This window comes from Ixodes scapularis, unplaced genomic scaffold, assembly GCF_016920785.2.
Source record: "Ixodes scapularis isolate PalLabHiFi unplaced genomic scaffold, ASM1692078v2 PGA_scaffold9__187_contigs__length_104089568, whole genome shotgun sequence".
Lineage (NCBI taxonomy): Eukaryota > Metazoa > Arthropoda > Arachnida > Ixodida > Ixodidae > Ixodes > Ixodes scapularis.
Window position 1 is genome coordinate 94,608,446 of NW_024609884.1, and position 20,110 is coordinate 94,628,555.

The 20,110-nt window shown below is 49.0% G+C and overlaps 3 protein-coding genes across 3 annotated transcripts; all 3 read right to left on the bottom strand.

Moving 5' to 3' along the window:
- Positions 1-3,374: 3,374 nt before the first annotated feature.
- On the bottom strand, positions 3,375-4,344 carry LOC121047993 (the record flags this gene model as incomplete). The annotated part of the gene is made up of 1 exon (XM_040503775.2): positions 3,375-4,344. A coding segment is annotated over one exon (699 nt), but the record flags the coding sequence as incomplete, so codon positions are not given.
- A 5,963-nt stretch (positions 4,345-10,307) lies between these two features.
- On the bottom strand, positions 10,308-16,198 carry LOC121048000 (putative 115 kDa protein in type-1 retrotransposable element R1DM). Its single transcript, XM_040503786.2, has 2 exons — positions 13,375-16,198; positions 10,308-11,412 (listed from the first exon to the last, which is right to left on the bottom strand). The coding sequence occupies exons 1-2, from the start codon at positions 16,196-16,198 to the stop codon at positions 11,390-11,392; spliced, it is 2,847 nt and encodes a 948-aa protein (XP_040359720.2). The 3' UTR covers positions 10,308-11,389.
- Positions 10,308-19,549, bottom strand: LOC121832851. The gene has a single exon (XM_042287184.1). It carries the CDS (start codon positions 17,586-17,588, stop codon positions 16,236-16,238), a length of 1,353 nt encoding a protein of 450 aa, XP_042143118.1. The 5' UTR covers positions 17,589-19,549; the 3' UTR covers positions 10,308-16,235.
- Positions 19,550-20,110: the final 561 nt, after the last annotated feature.

Genomic DNA, 20,110 nt, shown 5'->3' on the forward strand with positions numbered 1-20,110 from the left:
TCCTAGTATTTTTAGTTCCTCTGTGTTTTAGATTTTGGTCACCAAACTTGACTACGGGGTGTCTTTTTTTATAGTCTTTGCCTATTGTTAGGTATTGGCACTTTTGTTTGTTGAACTTTACTTCGTGTTCTTTACTCCATTTATTTACGATTTCAAGCATGGCGTTGGCTCTCTGTTCTAGTTCGCTTCTTGTGTTTCCTTTAATTATGATGGTGACGTCGTCCGCAAATGCCTGTATGTGTGCGTGATCAGGAAGTGGTATGTCCAATAAGTTAGTGATGAAAATGTTCCAAATTAGTGGACTTAGGGGGGATCCCTGTGGGCTCCCTATTGGGTTTTTTACTGTAATGTTTGCTGATACTGTTTCGTATTTGATTATTCTTTCACTTAGAACTGTCTGGAGGAGGGCGTAGAGATTCTTTGGTAACTTGTAGTCTTTCAGTTTTTTCAGTACATGTGGTATCCATATGGTGTTAAATGCGTTTGATATGTCTAGGGATATTAGTAGGGATTTTTCTTTTGATGTTATGTTTTCTTTGAGGACTTCTTTTATCTTTAGAAGGGCTTTTGTTGCTGAAGTTCCATGCGTAAATCCGTACTGTTTGGGGTGTAGGAGTTGTTTTGAGTAGAGGTAGTAGTACAGTAGAACCTCGTTGATACGTTTTCCAGGGGACCGCGGAGAAAAAGCGTATCAACCGGGAAAGCGCAGCAACCGATAACGCACTTAAAGGCACTCTATATAAGATAGAAAGCAGCTCTTATGCAATGGTTTATTTTATGCACTTACCGAGCTCTTTTGGACTCAGACACGTTCACAAAAACGCGTAATATCCACCTGCCGCTTCGAATTAATGGTATGCAGTAAAAGTCGTTTCTCCAGAAGCCGCAGTCCCCTCTCACTCTCCGCGCAGTCATGAACGTTTACGTAGCGGCGCAAGGTGTCCAACGCAGCGATCGCGTCCGCAAACGTGGGTGCAGCGTAATCGTTGGTTTTTTGTTCGTCTTCTTCATCGCTTTCTTCGTTGTCGGCAGTAGTGAGGTCGGCCACAATGTCCGCTATGCTCGATATCCGAACGATCAGCAATCTCTTGCGCCTTCTCTCGCAGAATGCCTCCGTCGATGTTGACACAAGATGCCCGGGCTTGTTTGAACCATACCAACAGGGCCTCCTCTAACTTTGCGTGTTTTGCCCCCCGAGCCTGTTTAAAGCCTGGTTGGTAGAAAGGAGCCTTCGCCTCGATCTCCTTTCGTCTCGCGACGATACTGTTTAAAGTTGACGGCGCGAGTCCAAGCTCTCTTGCGACCTCAGACCTCTTCCGGCTGGGATTTCGATCCACCGTGCGAAGTATGTCAAACTTCTCTTTAAAAGAGAGTGCTTTTCTCTTTCGGGATGTCATGGCCTTCGTCAACGCGCACGCACTCAGAAACGGCACTGTTCACGCAGTCGAGCTGTCGAGCGGAACAGAAACTGGAAGTGCAGCGTCCCGGCGTGCGTGCGGCGCGTAAACAACTCGCGCCGGAGAGAGAGGACAGATGTAAAGAAAGAGCAAGAGAGAACGAGCGTTTTCGCAGAGCTCAGCAAAGCCCAGTGAGGAGACCGGGAAAGAGGGGGAAAGGAGTAAAGGGAAGGGGGGCGCCCGCGTGCCGCGCGGCTGGCGCGGCCGCGCGATCCGCGCTGCGTGGTTCGGCTGTTCGGCTCTGCTTCGCTTCGCTTCAAGCCGGCGTGGCACCTTGGCGCACGGCGCGCCGAGGCGCCGAGGCGCCGCGATTCCGGCACTTTTGGACGTAACGACCGGGAAAGCAAACGTAACAGGCAGGAAACTAATACATGTATCTCTATGGAAGTAAAACGGGACCGGCGTTTTTGAACGCAACGGACAGGAAAACGTATCAACCAAGAACGTATCAACGAGGTTCCACTGTATATTCTGTTATTGAGAAGTTTTTCTAAGACTTTTCCGAGGATTGAATTTATGCATATTGGTCTGTATGATGATGTATCGCTAGGAGGTTTTGACGGTTTTGGGATTAGTATAGCTTTTGTTTCCTTCCAGCTGGGTGGGTAGTACCCGTATTTGAGGCATCCATTGAATATGTTAAGGATGAGATTGGCATGTTTGGTGCTGATTGCTTTTATTATTCCGGTTGTTAGGTTGTCGGGGCCGGTGGCTATTCTGTTTGGTATGTTTTTTATTGTGTTTTCTAACTCAATCTCTGAGAAAGGTATGTCGTTTTCTGTTTCTGGCGGTAGAGCTGTGCTGTCTCTAATCACTTTTTTTGAGTTAGAGTAGTTCTCCGGTGTATCAGGAGGGAAGTGGGCAGTGAGTATTGTTGTTATGGATTCCTCAAGGGATTTGGTTGACTCGCCGTTAGGTGTAATGATTGCTGGGATCACTATTGGTTTTTTCATTTTGTCAAAAGCTATTTTGTATGGTATGCCGAAAATGTTTTTTCTTGTGGCTTCTGTGCAGAATTGTTGCCACGAGTCGTTTTTCGCTTTTTTTACATTGGTTTCGTACTTTTTTTGAGCCTGTAGGTAAACGCTTCTGTATGCCGGGCGCATTGTGCTGTTACATTGTTGGTATCTGCGCCGCATTGCTCTCGTTTGTTTCCTCTCCATTTCCAGTTCTGGGCTCCACCATGGGTTTTGTTGGGTGGATTCCCTTACTCTCTGTACGTGCTTTTTGTAAAGGTTTTTAAGTTTTTCGATTAAGATATTTAGGATTTGTTCAAGGGCCTCTTTTGACTCTATTTGTCTATTTTTATTTTTCATTAGCCAGTCGTCGTTGGTTATTTCCTCTATGAATCTAATCTCGCCTTTTTTAGTTAACCTTTTCGTGTTGTTTTTGATTGTGTTAAAGAGTTTAATTTCTATATAATTATGGTCACTTTCCGTTATTTCATCGAGTATCTTCCATGAGTTAACCCTAGGAAGGAGGTTTTGACTTGCTATTGTTAGGTCGATCCAACTTCGTCCATTGGACGAGGTAAAAGTTGGAGCAGAGTCTTGGTCGTTTATCGGGTGTAGTTCACTACCTAGGATGTATTCCCCTAAAGTTTCCCCTCGCCTGTCCAATAGTTTCCCTCCCCAGGCTGGGTTTTTAGCATTAAAGTCCCCCAGAATTAGTAAGGGTACTGTCTCATACTTTTCGGAAATTGTCTTTATCTCCCTTATGGTCTCGTTGATGTCAGCGTTAGGTGGTGCGTATACATTGATTATAAGGAAGTCTTCGTCTTTAGTTTTTAGTCTTACTGCAGTGATGTCCCTCTCTGCCTTTTCAATGTGTATATCAAATTGTTTCTTGTGAATTACTATTGCTGTACGTGGTTTTTCCTTGCATTGTATTATTATATCTTTCATTGAGAATCCGATCACTTTGTTTTTGCTATAGTAGGGCTCTTGAACACAAGTTACATCATTTTCGAAAGTTTGAAGGTTGGTTTTTAGTTGTTCTGTCGCTGCATACGAGTGATTAAGATTTATTTGGATTATGTTAAGTGAGTTCTTTTCCTTTTTTTCCCTTTCCTTCTGATTGTTTTTCATTCCTGGTGTTTGGGGACTTGTCGTCCTCTTACCACTGTTGGTTTCGGTCTCTTGTGTCATTTTGTTGTGCGTATTCTTGGTGGCTCAACTTTGGGGTTTAATTATATTTTGTTCTGGCACGCACCTTGGCCTGTTCGGGGGCATCCCTGGTCGTAAAAAGAGTGGTTCGTTTCGTACTTTGTGTGAAGTTTTTCGTTGTTATCAGTGCAGGCGGGGCACCTGTTTGGTAGGATGTAGCCCTCTGCGTCCTGTTCCCCGTCGCAGTGTGTGTAGTGGTGGGGGCCCGCGCACTCGGAACACCTCTCCACGCCTCGGCAGTTCTTGCTAGTGTGGCCGTACTTACAGCAGATTGTACATCTGTTAGTGTGTACGTTCTCCCTCATAGGGCAGTAGGTCCACCCTATGAGGAGTTTTTCCATGTGGTAGATTTGTTGGTAGATATCTGGGGTGACCTCAAGGATGTGCGTTTTTGTTTGGTCCCTTCTTTCAAATGTACGCATCAGTTTGATGTCATTACTGTTTCCCTCGATCTTGTTCTGTTCGATTATTTTGATTTTTAGTTCCTCTTCCTCAATGTTCGGGTCAACTGCTGTTACCGAGATCTGGGGAAGTCGTTTTTCCGCTATTCTTGTCTCGAAATGCCCCGCTGTTTCTTTTTTTGTTTCTAGCAGTCTTTGTAGCCGTTCGAGTCCCTCCCGGTTAGTGCTTGTTACAATGGCGCCCTCCCTTATCTTGGTGCATGCAAAGTTGTCTAACCCGAGTTCATGCGGAGTGAAGGATCGGTTGAGAGTCTGTCTTACATGTTAGTGGGAATCTCGTTAATCCATTCATGCGCGTCACTAATTAGATGACGAGGCATTTGGCTATTTGTTTGTTTTTATTCCACTCTGAATAAAGGGCAGAGGAACCCGAAATTGCTCCCACCGAGGTGGGAGCCAGCTGAGCCATGATGCCCCAACTTGGGCGCTTCGCCCACGGGCATTACCCCGCGGTGGTCATAGAGCGATGGGCCCAGAAACACCGCATCCCGCCCTGCAGACACCGCACGGAGAGGAGCTTGAGGTCGTTGCCCGTCAGGCCCAGGCTTTGTAAGTCCCGGGCACTTTCTGGCGACCACACTCCTCGGAAGTTAAGGGTCACCATGGTAACCGTGAGAGAGCCCGTTCTCTCCCCCTGGACCAGCCGCCGCAGCTCCACCCCGGAGTATTTGTCCTTCTTCTGGTGGTGCAGGAAACCCAATCCCATCTTCGTACCGACGACTTGAGCATCGATGATCAGGGAATCCTGCCCCTTGTAAGCCACCAGATCCGGCTTGAGAACTCCTTCTGGTAGGGAGTAGTGGGGCTCCCACAGAACAGACCATTTGAGCTGGCTCAGCCGACCGGACACATAACGGACGAGGTTGTCGTGCCTCTTGATCCGATTACGGTGTCCCCGGTGGCAACACTGTAGAACGTGCCCCAAGCTTTCAGGGGCACGACAGCCAGCTCTGCAGGCCAGGTCCCGTGGGCGGCCCCGGCTAGTCCTCTCCAGGGTGGGCTGAGCGTTGATTCTCAGCTTGATGAGGTCGATAAACCGGCGTCCCCGCAGCAAACGGGTTCCATCCGAGATCCAACGGTGAGCTGCTGGAGCCTTCCCGGATTCACGAAGGGCCGCCCCGTCACAACTCCGATGTAACCGTGCCGCCCACATCCTTTGGACCGCCTTCTTGTCCCGCAGCTCAACGCCTTGATAGTAGCAGGCGTCCAGCGCCTTCTGCCGGAAGCCCACCAGAAGTGGGCAGCGCAAAGCCTCCGCACAGCCTGGATGATCGCTGAAGCGTAGGCCCTCGATGCGGCGGAGGCGCATGGATGGAATGGACGCCCTCAGTGACACCACTCCCAGGCCTCCCTCTCCCACAGGGGCGTGGAAGTACCCAAGGGGGACGTCATGAGGGAGGGCCAGCCAGCTCCGCAGGGCCGCTCGGACTTTGGTGTCCAACTTCTTGAGGAGCCCAACCGACCAGGGACCCAGGATCAGGCGGTGGAAGAGGCGGGGCAGCAGGTAGGTCCGCAGCACCAGGAGTCGCTGCTGCGGCTTGAGGGGCGCCTTCTTCACTCTCTCCAGGAGTTCCTCCAGCTCCATCTCCACCCCATTGGATCTGGTACCGTCAGGTGTGAAGGATACCCCCAGGTACCTCCAGACAGAGGCAACACCACTGACGGGCAGGGGCTCGCCGTTGATGTGAAAACGATTGGTCGTCACGATCTTGCACTTCTTCTCTCTGGCTGAGGGCTGGAGCGAGAGCGTAAAGCTCTTTGCAACGTTGATGTTAAGGCCTCTCGGGGACAGGAAGGCCGCGAGGTCGTTGAGTCGCTGCTGCAGCCCTTGTGGCGTCGATGCGCAGACCACCAAGTCGTCGGCGAAAGCCATTGCGTCAACGGTGAGGTCTCCACTCCTGAAGGCCACCCGGGGATCCACGCTGCTCAGGAACTCGTCCAGGACCATATTGAAGAGGACCGGAGACAGCGGGTCGCCCTGCCGCACTCCCGTCGTCGGTTGCACCACGAGCTCCTCCCCTCCGTACTGAAGAGTAGTGTACGAAGTGGCGTAGAGTTCCCGGAGGTACGCCAGGAAGGCGTCATCGAAGCCAGCTCGTAGTGCTCCACGCAAGATGGCCTCCGTCGTCACCCGGTCAAAGGCTTTCGCGAGATCCACACTGGCCAGATGAAGAGGGCGCAGCCTGCAGCGGGCCTCATCCAGTACGGTAGACAGCAGCAGGATGTTCTCCGCACACCCATCCACCGGCTGGAACGCACGTTGCCGGAAGTCCAGAGGTGCCGCGGCCATGACCCGCTTAGCCAGGATCTTATGGAAGAGCCGCTGGAGGACCGGACCCACGGTGATAGGACGGAAGTCTGACGGGAGGGCAGCAGGGTTCTTCTTGGGGATGAAACTGGTGCGGGCTGCACGCCATGCCGTGGGCAGGCGGTGCAGCAAGAGGAGCAGGTTCATCAGCACCCGCAGGAGGAGCGAGGGCACGGATCGCAGGAGACGTGCCGTGAAGCCATCGGGACCTGCCGCCGAGTTCTTTGGCGGCAGCGCCACCTTGATGTCCTGGGCCGTCACTGGCTGGAAGACGTCGATCCTCTGCGGGGGCAAGGACACCGGCTTCGGGGGGAGGTGCCGGTGGAGACCCAGTCATGAAGCTCCTCCATTCCAGCAGTAGGCCCCGGCAGTCAGTGATCGCTGACTCGCATGGGCCGTCCAGGATTGCCCGTGCGCAGTCAGCTTGCCTCTTGGCAAACCTCTCCTGCGTCGCCGCGTACTCCCGCTTCTTTTTCTTGCGGCGACTTTCACGTGCTGGCTGTCGGCGGGGGCATCGCTGTCCTCGGTGGTGAGCAGCTGGATCCACGAAGACTTCACGAAGGTAGTCCTCGAGGCTCGAGAAGATGTTGACTCCCAGAAGAGCCCTCCGGGCGATGTCCCACAGGCGGGGGCCCTGGAAGACTGCAGGGGGTGCCCGGGCCAGCAACCCACGGAGCTCCTCCCGCACCCTCTCCTCCGATGAAGCCTGAGACTGGTCCCGCAGCGGAGATGAGGGTCTTCGCAAGATCCGGGAGGGGGATTCACTAGGAGAGCGGGATCGCTGGGGCTGCTGCACCACATGGGTCACAACACCACCAGGTGTCACCACGTCTCCCAGGTCATCCCCCCGAGATGGCGGATCTGGAAGTTCTGACGTCCCCGATGACTCAGGCAGCACCACCTCCACGGATGGTTGAAGACGATCACGCCGGCAGGAACGTAGGGGGCGCCTGGGACGGGCGCCCTGCGCCACGAAGTCCAGCTGGGACTGGGGCATCGGTGAAGACTGCAGGGCCCCCCGATGCTGGAGAACAGGATCCATGGGGCAGGTGGTGACAGCAGCACCACCCTCACTTCTCGGGGCCCCCTCTCTCAGTTCACGTGTACGCACCACACGAGGACACACACCACCCGAGCCCGCACCAGAGTCCGTCAGGCGCAACGCAGTTTCCGCGGCTAACCTCTGCACTGTTTCCCTATAGTTCAAGTCCTTGCGGTGACTCTTAATCGCTTCCAGAGAACGCGAGGGGAAATGGGAGTGAAGAACCTGGTTAATGTTGGTACAGGATGACCCCAACTCAACCTCCTTCTTAGCTAATAAGTATTCTTCTTCCCTATCCCACCGAGGCTTGATCCTATGGACGTCAATACGTTCGTTGTATAACGTCCTATGGGCATGTCGTACATGCTGAGTTAGGCCTCTCGCGGATGTGAAGGCCCTGGCGCACTCGGGACATGTGTGAAACTTAGGTGCATCCACAGCTGCCCCATCATGAATCTGCCCCCCGCTCGACGCTCCCCCAGTGACCTGCCGACTATCCTGGGACACCCCGTCCAGTGAACGTGAGAACTCCCCCACATCGCGGGGCTCAGACGGCCCCTCACCCGAACGGGGTGAAAAAGAAGCGACTGCCGCCTGAGCACCAGTCGCACCAGCCAGAAGTCCTGTTCCAGCCTCCCCAAATGTCACAGCCAATGTTGCTCGCACTGCACTCAAAGTGTCCGTGTCCACAACCACACCAACACTGTCACCAATGTCCCCATCGCCTCCTTGCTCCACAGGCACGGCAGAGTCCACTACACGCACACCGTCCTGCCTCCCATGTTTCTTCAATGAAGCATGAACCCTCAGGCCCTTCAGAGTAGGGAAGGACTTCTCACACACCGTGCACTTAAACTGCAGAACTGGAATTGGTCCACCAGACCCATCACCACCCTCACCGGGCACACCTGGCTCAGCTACACTTGGTGCACCTGCCAACTGGCAGGCACGTATAGTTAATTTCTTTTGTCTGTCCAGGCCAAGTGAAATTTTGTCGAATGGGCTGGCAACCCGAACGACAAGTAAATCTGAGGGCTGCTCAGTTTGCGATGTTATGCAAGGTGCAAACACATTACGTGGTTGCACACACACGGCTGCATGACACGGCCGTGTGCACCATTGCCGCACGTCTGCCATCGGAGATAGACTCCGATGCCCAGAAGGGACCACGTGGAGGTCTGCGGTTGGATTTTCCCCTTACTCCCGCCGTTTACCCGCGCTTTGATGAATCTCTTCACGTTGACATTCAGAGCACTGGGCAGAAATCACATTGCGTCAACACCGACCAGCGGCCATCGCAATGCTTTGTTTTAATTAGACAGTCGGATTCCCCCGGTCCGTGCCAGTTCTGAGTTGACTGTTCTTTGCCGGCCGAAGCATAGCACTTTGGGCACGAAGCCCTCGGACGCCGCGCAGCTGAGGCTTTCCACAGGAAGGTCCCGACGCTGGTCCGGGCTTGGCCGCGCCGCGTGAACGGCGAGCCCCGCCCAGTCCCGGTGCAGTGCCGTTCCTGCTTCAGGTCCCCAGCCCGACCGGCTCAGTCCTCAGAGCCAATCCTTATCCCAAGGTTACGGATCCGTTTTGCCGACTTCCCTTACCTACATTGGTCCATCGACTAGAGGCTGTTCACCTTGGAGACCTGCTGCGGATGTGGGTACGGTCCGGCACGAAAATCACACTCCCTCACTCGGATTTTCAAGGGCCGACGCGAGCGCACCGGACAGCGCAAGAACCGCACTGCTCTACGGAGCCACCATCCCTATCTCGGGGCGAACCCATTCCAGGGACTCGATCTCCTTACAGAGAAAAGAAAACTCTTCCCGGGGCTCGCATCGGCGTCTCCGAGCTGGTTTGCGTTACCGCACTGGGCCCCGAAGGACCAATCTCCGTGTCCGGGTTCGGGATTATTAACCCGATTCCCTTTCGGTCACTGCGGGGCTCTCTCCACTGCAAAAAAGTGCTCCCGCTTCGGAAAGAACTTCTCCTTTCCCTTAGGACCGACTGACCCATGTTCAACTGCTGTTCACATGGAACCCTTCTCCACTTCAGTCCTCAAGGTTCTCACTTGAGTATTTGCTACTACCACCAAGATCTGCACCAGCGGCGGCTCCAGGCGGGCTTACGCCCGACACCTTCAACGCTCACCGCAGCGGCCCTCCTACTCGCTGCAGCTTAGCACCCACTTGTTTGCGTGCATCTGCCGGCAGCGGTGTTGCTTGCCATTTCCGCAATTGTCCCCAACACTTGCTGACAAAAACCATCTTCCTTTTGGGCCTCGACATGCTCTTCCTTGCTCACCACTTCACCCCAAGCCACGATCCTTTGTTCCCTCGTGCGGCTTCCTAAAACTGCGACGAGCTCCTGTTGCATCGATCCCTCCCCGCTGTCTCGCTTAGGAGCGGCCGCGCGGGAAGCTTGTCTCTTGCAATCCCCTGGTTGCGTCTCCTCCTTCCAACTACTATCCTGGGGTGCCCGAGAAAGTGTGTCTGCAACCTTGTTGGTGGAGCCCTTTTGGTACTCTACAGTATAGGAGTATTGCTGCAAAGTGAGTGCTTACCGAGCTAACCTCCCCGCCGGCTCTTTCAACCTTTGAATCCAGGTTAGAGCGGCGTGGTCTGTCTGAATGACGAAGGTGGTCCCGTCTAAATACATAAGATAGGTGAGGAATATAAAAATACTGAAAAATAAAGTTCCTCAATCGGTACCGCCTGTTAGGCATAGCCGATTTAAAGCCAATATGATTTAAAAATATTGTGGGTAGAAGGATCCACCAAAAAAGAAATTTTATTTTATATAAAAAATGAATAACAAAAATAAAAGGAAAAGAAGGTAATAAAAAATAATAGGAAAGGGTTAGCAAACCACAGCCAGGGGAGCAGGCCTAATCAGCGGGCATTTATTTATAAAAATATCTATCTATAGGGTCTTCTATAGAATTAAAAAATTGGTGGAAAGTTTAAATATAAAGTATGAAAAGTAATAGAAATAGTTGTCTTCAATTCACAATTTTTCAATTCACAGTTTTTCACTTCACAGTATTTTAGCACTTCTTGTCTTCATTTCACAATTTTTCAATTCACAGTTTTTCACTTCACAGTATTTCAGCACTTCTTGTCTTCTTTATGCAGGTGTCCTTACACGGTTGTTGTCAGTTTCATTGATTCCCTCCAACCACAAGAGGGGCAGCCACGGTCCGAGATGCAAGGAAAATCCGCCCGGGGACTGCCAGTCCCGGGGCAGGCACGTCTCACAGAGCTCGCTTGTGGGCGGCGCTCCCATTGCTAGGGTCGACGGCCCCAGCGGGACGCCGCGCCAGGGGGGGTCTCAGTTGGTGGACTGAGACCCCCAACCGTGGGACCCCTCCGGGAGTCAGTCAAGAGTCACTTGAAGTTTGATGCCTTTGTCCATGAGATGTGAGTCAATGGAAGATTCTATTCCTTCTTCTGTATTCTGTTTATGGCAGGTTCCATAGGCGGCTCTCAACTAGGTGAGGGGCGTCGACGGTCCGAGATGCAAGGAAAATCCGCCCGGGGGTTGTCAGTCCCGGGGCAGGCACGTCTCACAGAGCTCGCTCGTGGGCGGCTATCCCCATACTGGGGCCGACGGCCCCAGCAAGATGCCGCGCCAGGGGGAGCCTTGGTCAATAGGCCAAGGCCCCCAACCGTAGACCCCTCCCCTCACGTGTCAGCCAGGTTCTCATTGCAGTTTGCATGCCTCTTCTGTGAGTTGAGAGGTGATGTGAGATTTCTCTCTTTGCTTGCATGGCTTGATTCAGGCCCCCGCCCGCGCAGGCGCCCCGCAGCAGTTCGAGATGCAGGAAAGGCCAGCCTCAAGATCGTCCCTCCCCAAGCCACCAGGGGGATCCTCAGGGAGCAAGTCCCAAGGCTCCCAACCAGATGGCGCTCCGCGGAACAGAAGGTCCAGGCCGAGTCGATTTGGTGATGTGTTGCAAGGGTTCAGTGCTGTATGGTTTGTTGCTCTGAATAGAATAGAAATGCATTATCTCCCCCCCCCCACCGCATCCAATCGCTATAAGTTGGGGTTAATAAGCATTCAATACAGTTTTTTTTTTTTTTCTTTTTTTGGTAGGGAGTGTTAAGTACCTGGTGATTTCTTTAGAAATTATCTTTACCAGTTAATTTTCCAATGGATTCTCCTAAGATTACTGGCTATTTTAGATTTGGTATAGCTATCTTAAGGTTTTTGTTTTGTTTGTAATTAAAATGTCGAGAGGCGCAAAGGTCCCCACGGCCAGTACTGTATATTGTCTTCATACAGTTTGTTCTTATTTTACAGCAAGGTACAGCATTTTATTTGTCCTTTTTTTTTTTTTTTCTTCAGGAGTGGAAAGTCAACCGTAGTTGAAAATCTTTTTTTTTTTTTCTGAGCTTATACCTGAAGAGGAATTTTTCTTTCCTCTTGGAATTGTTCAATTCCACAGTGCATTGAGACATCCACCATGAGACTTGTTGACGTTTTCATGTTTTCCTCCGGCAGTATAGTCTACGGCCATTGCGTTTTCTTTTTTTCCTTTCCAGTTCAATGAGGCACCCCAACCTAGATGGTCGGGGGGAGCCGACCCATCCCAGGGCTGAGCCTAGCTCGCAGGAGTCGACTCAATGTCTCTCCCCGTCCTCTGAACTCATGTCCACACACGTATGTGCTTTCCTTCTTGTTTTTTTTTTTTTTTTGGGTTAAGAGTGGGCCCTGGCCCTCTCCACCCCTAACAGACGTTTTAGGCCGGACTTCTGGCTGCGATTCATCTGCCTTTGTTTGGAGTTGTACTGTAAAGTTCTCTTTGACTTTTTTTTTTTTTTTTTTTTTGATGTGGTGTGGACTTTGGTTGTCCAAGTATGTCCAGTTTTGGACTTTGGTTGTCCAGCTGTTTGGCCTCGGCGAGGCTTGGTGGGTTTTTTTTTTTTTTTTTTTTTTTTGCACTGATGAAGGATGTTTTCATAGAACCGAAGTTGTTGTTGCTTTTTTTTTTTCAATTTGCTTTGGTTTTTTTTTTTTTTTCTCGGTTCCAGCTTAGTTTGTCCTTTCATTTGCCTTTCTTTTTTTTTTTTTTTTTTGCTGTTTTCCTTCTCCTTAGGAAAAATCAGTTTACTATAAATCCCTTTAGGACTGTTGTGTGTAGTGGCCATGGGGGCCCTACTCCCCGACACATTTTTTATATATTTTTTTTTTTTTTATAGCTGTTCAATGTGGGAAGATATCTTAGCCACCATAGTAGTAAGAATTCTTATTATTGATTCGTTATTGATTATTTTACGTTTGGTTTCTGTGGAAAGATCGTTTACTTGAAGGGCGCTTATCTGATTTCTCTCCGACAGAGTTAGTGGACAGTTCAAAACATAGTGGTTAAAATCCAGTGCCATTTCTCCACAAGGGCAGTCCGAGTGTGGTTGTTTATTGAACTTAAAGAAATAAAAAGGAAACCTACCATGGTTAGTAAGAAGCTGCGTAAGCAAAAAATCCGAAGGAAAGTAATCTGGGATATTCTTAGGTGTAGGAATCCATTGGAAAAGTGAACTATCCTTTCCCATGGTCATCCATGTTGTGTTCCATTTCTCGTAAAGAAGACTAACTATGTACTGTTTAACATTTTTCTTTGACCTTGGTCTATCAGCAAGCTGCCCCTCTGTTCGAGCTTGTTTAGCCAGTTTATCTGCATAATCATTCCCGATATTGTTGTTATGGCTTTTAACATGTTGAAGAATGAGAGATTGTTTAGTAAGTAATTCTTTTATGGTTAGCTTTATGTTATAAACCTGACGGTTTGTGTTATTTGGGTTAGCTATCGCCTGGAGTGAGGATAGACTATCTGTTATTAAGATGATCTTAGAGGGTTCTTTTAATGTTTGAAGGAAATCTAAAGCTTTTTGAATTGCTTCTAATTCCGCATCATAAATGGTCGCATGTGGAGGTAGTCTATACTTACCTACTTGTAAGACTTCCATCGTTGGTTTCATCACCACGAATGCTGCTCCAACAGCTTCCTTCTGGACTGAGCCATCTGTATACACTTCATAATCCACCTGTCTTTCCATGAGTGGCATTGGTTTATAAGGATAAGCGAGACAGGCAGATGGATGAAGTGCTCTCAAGTCGATTGGGTAGTCTAGATCGGTGACTTCCACTCTTTCCCCTTCAATTGTGTCATCATTCTTAAGTTGAAAGAGTTTAAACATGTGAAACTCTTTTTCTATCGTTAGATGTATCGGTAGAACTCGTGCTAGGATATTTAGACTGTCGTTAGGAACAGTCCTGAATGCCTTTGTGATTTTTAAAAGTGGTATACGCTGTACTGTTTTAAGTTTGCGTAACTGATGTGAATTCTTTTCGAATTTATAGTAAATCGGGCAACCATAAGTTATAATTTTTTCTATTGACCTTAAATAGAGTTGTCTAAATTGGTGAGGATTGTATCCCCAGTGAAGTCCAGAATAGGCACTCAATGCTAGAGTAGATTGAGCTACCTTTTTCTGAACATATTGTAAGTGTGGTAGAAAGGTGAGGTTACCATCAAATACCACTCCTAGTATTTTTAGTTCAGGCACACTAGGTATTGAAACTGAACCTAGTTTTATGGTTGGTGGACGTTTTTTATAGTCCTTTCCTATTAATAAAAACTTTGATTTTTCGGGGTTGAATCTAACTCTATGATTAATACTCCATGTTTGAATCATTTCCAATGTTTTACGGGCTAATAATTCTAGTTGAAGTCTAGTTTTTCCTGAAATTAAGATCACCACGTCGTCTGCAAATGCTTGTAACTGTGCTCCCTCTGGAAAAGAAATTTCCAGAAGACTGGAAATCAAGACATTCCACATAAGTGGGCTGATGGGGGAGCCCTGTGGGCATCCCATTGTGGCTTGTTTGACAAGATGGGTGGTGTTTGTGGAATAAGTTACTGATCTGTGATTGAATACTGCCTTAAGTAAGTTATACAAATTAAGTGGGAGTTCATGGGAATGAAAGTAATGAAATAAAAAGGGAAGCCAAATAGAATTAAATGCATTAGATATGTCTAATGAAATCAATACGTTTTTCCTCCCTTCCTCCCTGTTTGTTTCTATGTTGCGCTTGAGGTGGTAAAGTGCTAGGGTCGCCGACTTGCCATGAGTAAACCCAAACTGGTTGGGGTGCAGTAAGTTGTTGTTGTAAAGAAAATAGTATATGCGATTGTTCAAAAGTTTTTCTAAAAGTTTCCCAAAGAGCGAGGAAATGCAAATTGGTCTGAAACTTTTCGCCTCGTTGGATGGTTTTTCCTGTTTGGTCAACAGAACAACTCTTGACTCCCTCCACTGAGATGGGAAAAATCCGTACCTTAGACAAGCATTAAAAAGCTTTAGGATGCTGGGTGCATGAGCGTTACACAATGTTTTGACCATCTGTGGTGTCAGTTGGTCCGTCCCTGGGGTAACTCGCCGGGCCAACTGGGCGACCACCCGTTCTAACTCAGGGATGGTAAAGTCTAGATCATTTTCCCCATGCATTGCCGTCTGAAGGGACTGCAATACCTCTTTTTGATAGTTTGAGTATGACTCGGGATCATCGTCTGGGAAGTGGTATGCCAGAATGTTCTTAATGGAACTCTCCAAGCTTTGAGTTTGGGTTCCATCAGGTTGGGTAATAGGCCGGATAAGAGTAGGTTTCTTTATCTTTTTAAGGGCTAGCTTATAAGGTAAGCTAAAGATATTTGCCTGCGTGACCTCTGTACAAAAGTTTTGCCAAGAAGTCTCCTTAGCCGCTGCTATATGTTTCTTATACTCTACTAGAGCATGTTTGTATTTAACTTTTTGTATTCCCCTAGTATTGTTGCTTGTTTTTTGGTACCTCCTCCTCAGGGCTCCTACTTTCTTACGCTCGACCTCCAAGTCTGGGGTCCACCATTTTAGGCTCTTTTTCTCGTAAGGAACAATTCTGGAGAATTTCTGTATCCAAGCGTTAATTTTATCATACAATCTATGTATGATAGTTTCTAGTTGCGTTACGGAAGATATTTCTATGTCCCGCAATGAGGCGATCCACCTGTCCTGGGCCAGAGTTTCTAGCAGTTTAAGTTCACCTTTTACTGTCAACCTCTTTTTTGGTTGTGAGTAGGAATGGAAACAGGTAGTTAAAATGTACTTGTGGTCACTCTCACTATGGTTCTCCAGGATTTTCCATTCCATCACTTCCCTAAAAAAACTGTGGTTAACTAGAGTTAGGTCAATGAAACTGCTTCCTCTGCGCGATTCAAATGTTGGACCTTGGTCTTTGTCATTAAGAATATGCAAAGAATGGTTAATAAGAAATTGTGTCACTTTGTCCCCGTTATCATCTGAGTGTTTTCCGCCCCAAGCCTGGTGCTTTGCGTTAAAATCACCCAGAATAACCGTAGGGAGAGGATCGTAAGTAGTTACTATCTCTTCCAATTGATCCAAGATGATCTCAATGTCATCGTTCGGTGGGTTATATACATTTACGACTCTCAAACATTCCTTGTTAAATGTGACCCGCAGAGATATTAGGTCGCGTTGCACTTTCTCTGGGAAAGCATCAATATTCCCTCCCCTCACTATCATGGCTGAACGAGGTTGTTCGGAATGTTGAATTATTATTTCGTTTAGGGAAAAGCCGATTATTTTGTCATTGTGGTAATAGGGCTCTTGGAGAGCTATTATATTAGGTTGAATTTGAGCAATAGTGATTTTTAAATGTTCTATTGCGGAGTAAGAGTGATTTACATTTATTTGTAATATTTTTAATGGGTCAGCCATGTTTAAAGGAAAACGAATACTTGACATCTTGTTGGAGTTAGTTGTAGTTTATTTTGCTCTTAAGTCTCTCGATCTGTGCCTTGAGGATCGGGCGACCCGACCACATAGCGGAGTGAGCATGGTTTCTCTTACTCTGGATTGTGCTCCCTGCACAGCTGAGACAGTGATGCTTTTCGCCTTCACAGTCGCTGTTAAGGTGGTCGCCTCCGCACTCTGTACACCGTGGAGTGCTGGTACATCTGGATGCCAGATGACCATAGCGGCAGCACCTTTTGCAGAACAACACGTGGAGATTCTCTTCGACTGGGTTAGAGCTCCAGTCTACAAAGACCCTCGACCGTGCCTTGATCTGCCCAAAGATAGCCGGCGTGACCTCAATTATCACTGTGCAGAGTCCATCCTTACCCTCGAATCGGCGGATGATCTGAATATCATCCGCCGTTCCCACGACCTCATTTTGTTGCAGTATCTTCTGTTTTAGATCCTGATCGTCACATTTTAGCAGCCCTCGCAACTTAATCTGTGGATTTCTACGGAAAGGCTGTTTGGCCTGAAGCTTGTCCTTCAGTTTGATGTGAGAATTGATGGTCTTCTCCAACCGAGCAATCCCTTCCCTGGAAGTACTCAGGACCAGGGCTCCTCCTTTGATAGATCGAAATTCTGGGGCAGTCAGTCCTATCTCCCCAGGAAGGACTGCCGACTGCAGGGTGGAGATCACCTGACTAAACTCTTGACCCCGTGTGGGATGTTTTGGGAAGACTAGGAGTGCAACCTTTTCACTAGGTGTTTCCTGAGTGACGGTGTCCATTTGTGTTTGTTCCTCGGTCTCTTTCGGCTTAGTTGTTGTTAAACCCTTAGTCGCTTCTGCATACGTCTGGTTTGGATGAAGAGCCTGTTCATCCAACCTTCCCTGTAGGTAGGCGTTTCGTTCCAATATTTCGATGGAAATATTGGTCAAGTTTTGCACACTTTGTGCCAGGGCGCTCAGTTGTTCCGGGCTTAGCAGTGTTCCACACGGGGTCACCGCGGCCAGGTAATCCAACTGAGCCCTCCCCAGCCTGTCCCTGAAGGACGCCTGAGAGCCCTCCACACCCGACTGTGTTAGGTCCACCACAGAGGTCGGTGCTAGATTGGTCTGTTGAGCGGTGGGTACTGTACTTTCTGTACGTGTCTTCTTGATTTCTGGTTCGTGAGACGAACTCAACGAGCCTGCGCCCGGCATCTGTTTTTGTTTTTCCTGATCGGCCTCTTTTTTCTTGTCTTTCATTTTCTTTTTCTTGGAACTCATTTGAGTGTCCATGTTGGTTTGTGCTCGATCGTCAGTATCCCTTAAGGGAGATCGTGAGTGATCTCTGACCGTATCGCGAGAATGATTTCTCGACCACGACATTTCACATGTGTTTCAATGGGAAAAGTGTGTCTGTCTATAATTTGTGCAGTTGTATGTCCACAACCTCCAAACTCTCCAGTAAGGAACTCGGTAATGATACCAAGCGACGTGGAAAATTGCAAAACTGTAGGAATAAATCTCTAAAAGTTATTAATGTCCGGAGTTAACACATGTATTTCAATGCGAAAACTTCAACCACCAAAAACTGGGCAACCCGCGCATGCACATGGACAAGAATCTCCAGTAAGAAAGCCGCCACTGGCGGGCAAACGTGTGGCAAATTTCAAAAATCTAGATACAAAACTTCAAAAGTTATTAGCCTCGGAAGTTAGCGTCTGCTAACGTCCTTTGAGCGGCGCCATCTTGGATTTTGGAGATACGTCTGTATCTTAATCAAATTTTCATATTTTGATTTCAAATTTACGTAGGATGATCTATTCGTCGAGGGGAAGATGCGATTTAAATTTCAACCCGTTAGGTTAAGAAATGGTAAAGCGCCAAGTGAAAGCTTTTTCGGAGCGTTGAGGTGGAAAAAAGAAGATGGCGGCGTCCCTTGAGCCCCCGCCTCGGAACTTTCGCTGCTCGTAACTTCCAAACTAAGCTAAACCTATAAATAAAATTTTATACAGAGTGAGATCTCATATGGAACTCCCTCCCACACGAATCCCAACCCCCACCAACAACTTAGTGAAAAGTTATGGACGGGGCGAGATCCGTATGTGTATTCCTATGGGGAATGGAGGCTCCGAATTTCGGCGCCCGCGGTTTAAGTTTAATTCCCGTCTGGCGCCTGGTTGCCAACCCCCCGTCTAAATACAGGTAGAATTTCTTTAGAGCAAACATGACGGCCAGCTCCTTCTTTTCCGTCACGCTGTAATTGCGTTCTGGCGGTGTAAGGGTTCGGCTGGCGAATGCCACCGGGCGCAGCTGTCAGTCATGCTCTTGCAATAACATCGCACCGACGCCATAGTTGCTCATGTCTGCCTGTACCGCGAACGGACGGTTAAGGTCTGGCAGGCACAGGCTAGCCGTGGCTGCTATCGCCTTCGTGAGGGAAGAGAAAGCTATGTCTTGTTCTCGGCCCCAGGCCCATCTCGAGCCTTTGTGGAGCAGCAGGTTCAGTATACGTGTCAGTCCAGCGCACCCTGGAATGAACTGCCGATAAAAACCGACCATTCCAAGGAACCTTTGAAGGCTCTTCGCGTTGCGCGGCGGTGGGTAATCAAGAACGGCCCTCAACTTATCCTTGTTCGGCCTCAAAGTACCATCATCTACGATAAAACCCAAGAGGTTGACCCTTGAGGCCGCAGGCTGTACCTTCTTTGGATTAATCGTTAACCCCGCTTTGCTCATTCTGCTTAAGATGATCTCAAGGTGCGCTAGGTGCTCCTCGAATGACTTTGAAAATACGACGACATCATCCATGTGTGCCATGGCAAAGTTGAACTTCGCGTCCCCCAGCACGATGTCCATAAGCCGTTGGAAACTCGATGGAGAGTTGGACAATCCGAACGGAAGGCGGATAAACTCAAACAGACCCCTGTGACAGGTGAACGCCGTCTTCTGGATATCGTGTGGTGCTACCTGGATCTGCAAAAACCCTCTGCTACAATCCAAACACATAACTGGCGCCCACGTTGGGCGCCAGTTATGGGGGTCGCCTGTCATGATCAATCAATCAGGCCGAGTTGTATTTGCCCCGAGGAAGCCACACGAGGGAGCGCTATCATGAAGAAAGGTTTAAGGGGGGACGCGAGTTTCAGTTTGCGAAAAATTTAAAAAAAGTTGATTTTTAGAAAGTTTGATATTTCACTTCCACAGGCCTTCTTCCTCGCGATCACGAAGTTTTTCCGCTGAAAACTATCTCTAAATGGCCTAATTAATTACTTACAGCAGTTCAGCTGGCACAATATCAACTAAAAACCTTGAAAAACAAGTGTTTTTCGCACCCCCGTAACTTCGCGACGACACAACAGAGCGCGGTCATCTTGGTATCAAATGAAAGAGCATTTCGTCATCCACCCGTTTCCCGCGTCGGCTCTCGTCTCCCGCGTAAAGCAAACACATAAAAAATAAAACTTCAAGCGCCTAGAAACAGAAAGAGCGGCGTCCGATTGGCCCCCGTCGCCACGTCACGCGCGGCGCGTTTCGTCATTGGCCGGCTACGTGGTTGCCCCTAGCAACCGCCGGCGGGAGAGCGGCGTTTCGTCTGCTTCGCGCGCGAAGCCACTTTTTCGTTACTTTTTGTTCGCGGCAAGAAGTGCGCATCTCTTTCGCCTTGCGAATATCGGCTTGGAAGCAACAGTTTTCAGCTTGTTTTCCTTTGGACATTTCCTCGTCGCAATGGGATGCTCGTTCTCACGGAAGCGGAAAACGAAACAACGTTTCGGCGAACGCAAACGCAAGGCCTGGAATCGCGGCAGAATGAAACCAAGCCGTCCGGACGATGTCCCTTCGGACGAATCGGAGGTGATTTCCGAGTCGTCTCGTGCGGCATCACCGGTGATCCAGGACGCCACCGA